Source organism: Merops nubicus, unplaced genomic scaffold (genome assembly GCF_000691845.1).
Source record: "Merops nubicus isolate BGI_N331 unplaced genomic scaffold, ASM69184v1 scaffold16933, whole genome shotgun sequence".
Classification (NCBI taxonomy): Eukaryota; Metazoa; Chordata; class Aves; order Coraciiformes; family Meropidae; genus Merops; species Merops nubicus.
In genome coordinates this window covers 5442-11478 of record NW_008598396.1, presented here as the reverse complement: position 1 = coordinate 11478, position 6037 = coordinate 5442, and the positions used below count along the sequence as shown (strand labels likewise).

At 41.6% G+C, this 6037-nt stretch overlaps 1 protein-coding gene across 1 annotated transcript in view; it reads left to right on the top strand.

Annotated features, from left to right (window-relative positions):
• Positions 1–469: 469 nt before the first annotated feature.
• The window catches only part of SIK2 (salt-inducible kinase 2), a gene marked incomplete at both ends in the record, with an annotated part of 10224 nt that continues 4656 nt past the window's right edge, over positions 470–6037 (top strand). The window contains 4 exons of the mRNA XM_008937033.1: positions 470–594; positions 2673–2796; positions 3124–3344; positions 3845–3997. Coding sequence (XP_008935281.1) covers positions 470–594; positions 2673–2796; positions 3124–3344; positions 3845–3997 — 623 coding nt within the window. The remainder of the gene's footprint in view (positions 595–2672; positions 2797–3123; positions 3345–3844; positions 3998–6037) is intronic.

The following is a 6037-nucleotide window of genomic DNA, read 5'->3' as shown; positions in this document are numbered from 1 at the left end:
ACAGCTCCTTCCTCCCATCTCCAAAATTGATGCTTTTGTTGTGGAAAATTTGTTGTGTAGTCAAGAGTAGAGAGCACCTAAAGAAAACTCAGGAAATCTCAAATCCAGTCCTGGATCTCAGCTCTCTTTTGGCAAGTAAATAAGCTCTTCTCTCTGCATGATTGTCAGTTTGTTGAATTTTAGTGATAGCTGTTTATAAACTTGGATTTAGCAAACTGCTAGAAGTTTACTCAAAACTCCTACAGGTTGTGAAGTTTTGCAGAGTGTTTTACAAATTATGTAGCTGTGGTGACAACAGCAGCCTAGGACATGCAGCATCCCAGTATTTTCAGTGGGAGTACTGATAAAAGGATTTGTTATGGAGGCTTTCATAAATGAAAAATGAGCTTTTTGGCCTAGTCCATGCATGTCATTATGCTTTGTCGTGCAGCTGGAGTTGGGAGTGACTTTCCCCTTAATTTCTCCACAGATTTTGGATTTGGGAATTTCTATAAGAGCGGTGAGCCTCTGACGACGTGGTGTGGGAGCCCCCCCTATGCAGCCCCAGAGGTCTTTGAAGGACAGCAATACGAGGGACCCCAGCTGGATATCTGGGTATCATTATTCTTTTTTTTTTAACTGGATTCAAGTCTGCTTTTAGGAAGCTGTAACAAAGGAATCATCTTTGATTTTTCTTAAGCTGCAGACAAGGTGTTCCTCATCAGCTTTATTGCTTGGGTGTCATAAAATGCCTCTTAACATTGAACAGAATTGAAGTTACCTATCCAGGTGGCTATTAAATGTACACTCTAGGTGTATGTTCATCCACTAGAGGAAAAACTGTAGCTCCTGCAGAAGCTCTCCTGACTGAACTTGGCTTTTTTTTTCTGTGTTAAGTGGGAGTTGAACTTGTAAGGTTGTAAGCTGTCAATGAGGTTGAAGGGATTCTGAGCCGCTGACACACAGGAGAGGTGCTGACTGGTTTGCTCTTTGAGCTGGAAACCAGCACTTTTGTGCCACAAACATTTTCTACTGCAGGCAGCTGTGTGTTTTTGAGTCAGCCTGTCTCCAGGCTTTAATGGAAGGGGACAGAGAGCACAACCCACATACTTAGGCAATTGAAAAGAGACTAAAATGAACTGGAGTTCTGTGCACCCTTCATACGTTGTCAAAGACTTTTTTCACTCCTAATTTGTTTTTGTTTGGAGCTGTTTGGTAGTTTAATTTTAGTATTCTGGTGCTTACAATGAGAGATTCATACCCTAAAGCAAACAGTACAATTCAGCAGTCTCTGGCGTGGCATCAGGTTTGCAGTGATAATGCACATAGCATAACAACACAAGCACTGACAGTTTGGTCAGAGCCTGTTACACAAACAGGGCAGGACAGTCCATGGAAAGTCACCATTTGGCTGCTAATCTAATTTAAATTAAGCTAACAGCATTAACAAATACATATATTTGTGTGTATCAGCATAGCATATACATATATATGCAGCTAGCCAGATTTATTGGGTTTTTTTTGAAAAGGTTAAAGCCTTTCTGAACCTTTAGTCAAGTGGTGAATAAACTTAGAGCAGACCTTAGCTACACTTACTGATTCTAGTAGCACAGACACTATTTGAATGTCACAAGTCAGTCTCTAAGCTTTGGTAAATATTCTTTAAATATGCAAGATCCTAAATCATTAAACAGAATCTGCCTGCCCACAGAGAAGTGCATGTATGCTTATATTTAAGAGAAAATCATCATCATCTTCACTTATCTATGGAGAGGAGTTAAGGATTCTGCATCTTTGCAACATCCAGTCACAGAGCAGGTCTGCTGGAAGTGCTAAGCTTGCAGGAGGAATGGAACAATCAACAAATAAACAAAAGAAAGTGACTTTTTACAATTTATATTGAAAGTCTCTGGGTATTTATGAAGGTTTAAGGTGCATGTTGAATGCCTGCTTTTTTCCCCTTGACAAATCCAGTGCTGTGGCTGTCTGTGCCAGCTGAGTGGCACGAGGATCTGGTGTGGTTAGTTCATCCAGGGTGGCACTGTGTTGTTTTGGCATGTACTACAAGACTATTTCCACTTGCCGTGCCAATTAACTCACTTCCAAAAACCAGTCTGGCAGTTGGAGGAGAACTCTGGCCCAGATGATCTCCTTTTGCTCACACTGGCTAATCCCTCATGCCCAGCACTGCACACAGCAGTGATTAGTTGGTGCTCCTCTCAAGCTGACTGTCCCTGAAGCTACCAGTGTGCCTCTTGCCCAGGCTCTTGCAAACTGATAAACTTAAAAGGTCACAGTTTCTTATTTTGGGTGGCTGCTGTCTGAGGTTTGTTTTTGTCTGAACAACGTTGAGATTAATGACAAGTATCTCTAATTCTCACCTGAAGTTGGGACTCGCTTTTCAGGTATCATTCAGTCCTCTGCGTGGAGCTCCCTGCTAGCAGCCAGAGTCTCTAACCCATTACACTTCAGCTTACCTGCTTATCAGCACAAGGTACTGCAAGCCTAGCCATTTTGGGTTAGCTGAGTGTTCTTAATGTTTAGGGCTCTTCAGCAATCTAACTCCTTTCTGTATACATTTCCTGTTTCTGCAGAATGTCATTTTAATTTTCCCTGCGACAGGATTTGGGTAGCCAGCCTCAGAGCCTTGGCCTGTGGCTGCAAATGTGAAATCAATCTCCTCTCTCTTCCAGAGCATGGGGGTAGTTCTTTATGTTTTGGTGTGTGGAGCATTACCTTTTGATGGACCAACACTCCCCATACTGAGGCAACGAGTTCTTGAAGGAAGGTTCAGGATCCCCTATTTTATGTCAGAAGGTAACAGTCTGTCCTTTTACACTCCTAGTGTGGTAAACCTTTGGTTATTATACATTCTGGTATTTATTCTAAAGTTTTATATCTTTTATATAACAGCATAAGCAGCTTAAAAGAGGTATTAAATATTGCTGTTAGCCTCATGGGGGAGAAACTGGGCTTTTGTCCTTCTTAATGTGACTTTCAATCTTGTTTTGAGAGATTATTTTAGCCTTCAGGAAATGTGTTTAGCCCAGAAGCAAGGCAGTTTCATGTTCTCTATGGGTAGGTCTCAGGTGAATACATGCAACTACCACTTAGCAGGTTCTAATTTTTTGGTTTTCTCAACAGAGTGTGAACATCTGATCAGAAGAATGTTGGTCTTGGACCCATCCAAACGGTTAACTATTGCTCAGATTAAGGAGCACAAGTGGATGCTTATAGAAGTTCCTGCACAGAGACCTATTCTTTATCCACCAGGAGAGGAGAATGAGCCTTCCATTGGAGAGTATAATGAGCAGGTCCTACGACTAATGCACAGCCTTGGAATAGACCAACAGAAAACTATTGAGGTAAAATAGACTCAAAATGGGTGCTTGTCCCTGGTGGGAAGCTCTCCTGTTTTATTTTTATGACTAGAACTTATTACCTGAATTGTTTGCAACATTCTTTATTTCAGCAGTTGAGGGGGGGGGGAACCAATACAAAAAACCTGGTGGTTTCTTTTGCCTAGTGACTTGGAATGGCCAATGATTCAGGAGGTCCTGGAGCTCAGTCCCTCCTCTGGGTTCAAATCTTTTAGTGTTCAGAGTAGCACCTGAATGTTAGCTACAAGTACTGCTGCAGCCCAGCACACAGCAAGCTCCTGGGAGCTCACCACTAAACTTAAAGGTGATGCTTTTCCTTCCCTGGCACTTAGGTTTGAAACTTTCCCAAGTCAGAAAAATGTTTCCTTATCCCACTGCCTCTTAAATGATTTTAATTTTTCCTAGGTGGTAGTTCTTTCTTCCTGGTCTTGTAGCAGATAATACCTATTTGGCTGCACTCACACGTTTCTACTTCTCTTTTTCAGTCCCTGCAGAACAAGAGTTACAACCACTTTGCTGCTATCTATTACTTGCTAGTGGAAAGACTCAAATCCCATCGGAGTAGCTTCCCTGTGGAGCAGAGACTTGATGCTCGGCAGCGTCGGCCAAGCACCATCGCCGAGCAGACAGTAGCCAAGGTAAGGTCTCCTTCCTGGCTCAGGGCTCTGCAAGGCATCCTCCTCCTTCAAAAATGGTGCTTGGACAGAGGTTCTCTAGAATCTATTGCTATTTTCTGATTTCTATGGTATGTAGACTTGCAGTATCATTTTGGAAAGACATCTTTGGATTTGCCTCCTGTCAGAACTGTATCAATATCAAATCAGTTGTCTGGCATGCCTCCTACAAATGTTCCTGCTGCCTCCTCCCCAGCCCCCCAAAAAGGAATGAAAAAAAAAAGAGTTTGGAAGGGTCTGTAAGTTAGAAATGACAAAGGGAAGTTGACTGCATTCTGAAGCCCAAAATACAAAATTTTGGGTTTAATGGGTATCTGTGTGGCTTAACCTTAACTCCCTGTTTATTTCCCAATTAAAAGACTGTTTGTGCTTCTAATTGGAACACTTCCATTTTTGAGCATTTCAAACCTTTTTCTGGGAAGTCACAGGTTAAAAAGTTAGAGAAATACCATTTCTGGAGACTGTGCAACACTTGGAGTATCTTTTAATGTGATTGACAAATGAGTTGTTGAATTTATGGATAGCTGTGCTAGCATGGGGGCTAAAAGCATGCAGGCTCTAGTTAGTGTTACAAGCATAGTCACTCTAAAGGGACCTGTTCAAAATCAAATTACTTTTTCCCCTGCTGTTCTCTAGATACACTTTCTGTCTCCCATGAAATGAAGCATGGCAAAGAATAGCAAAGAGGTACCCTAAAGAAAATATTAAGATCAACATATCAGGTTAAAATGCCAATTTACTGTGTTATCTTAACTACCTGATAAAGATACCATTGTCATGAGACTTAATGGCTCAAGACTCAGAGATTTGTTCTTAAATAATGCAATTTCTTTTAAGATTTGCTCCACTTTCTCCTTCTGTGACCCAGCAAGAGGCCAATTTCATGGGAGACTTCGCAGCACGGCGCCAAAACCTTTATGTGCACAGAGCCAACATGATGACTAATTGATTTAAGTCTTAAGGATGTCACGTGTATTTTATCAAGAGCAATTCTGGGTGTTCCTTGCATCTGGTGCCAGCCCTTCCACTGCTGAAGGCTGTCCACTTAGTATCCCCTCTAATTACACTGCCTGATTCAGCACAGGCTGTAAGGCTATTCAGTCTGCTCCTGTCCTAGCAATTTTCTTGAGAAAGAAAGGTCATGTACAGTTTATCATGTCTTATTGGACTAATTATCAGATTTTTTTTGTGTTCTTTTGTTTCATTAAGACACAGGCGTTGTACAGCTTTTCATTTCTGTTAAAGCATAAGTGGAAACATGAAAGACTTGGCCTAAGATGACTCAGATTTATCATGGTCTCAAGTAAATATTCTCTCCAGTTCACAGCCTCCCAGATACTGTATTGCTGCTGTGTACAACAAGTGCCCAGACTCCATTTCCAGGACAAACCACAACCATGCTGCTCCTTTTTTTGCTTGAGGCAGCAAGACAATATTCAGTTTTGGATTCTGTTGAGAGGAAAGCCAAATAGCTTTAGCCATGAAAACATAATCTGTGTCAGCCACAGTGTTCCTTGACCTAAAACCAGCTCTTTCCTTAGCTGGTAGTTCTAATGGTAGAAAGACACAGTATTCAAAAACAGTTTATTAATTGTAATATCTATTTGAAGCAGGTGGAGATAGATGAAAAAGGAGGAAGAATAAACCTCCTAGAAGGTAGTTCCTTCTTATACTAAATTCCTGTACTTCACAGCCACAGGACTAGTTTTTCCTCAAGGACTGAAAAACCATTTTGCACTTACCCTGAGTAAAAAGATAATTTGTTTTCACACATGGTGGCACCACAGGCTCCTCTATAAGGCTGCTTGTTTCCTGTTGGACAGCCAAATTGTGTGGATACTACACTTCAGGGAGTTAAGGTTAAAAAAACAGTGAAAATGACCATTTTCCTAACTGTGCCATGCTTCCCATCCCTGGAGCACACAACTCCCTTCAACAGTGGTCCCTCAGTTGACAGACCTTTCAGATCCAGCCTGCTCTATTCATTCTCAGGCTTTTCCCTAC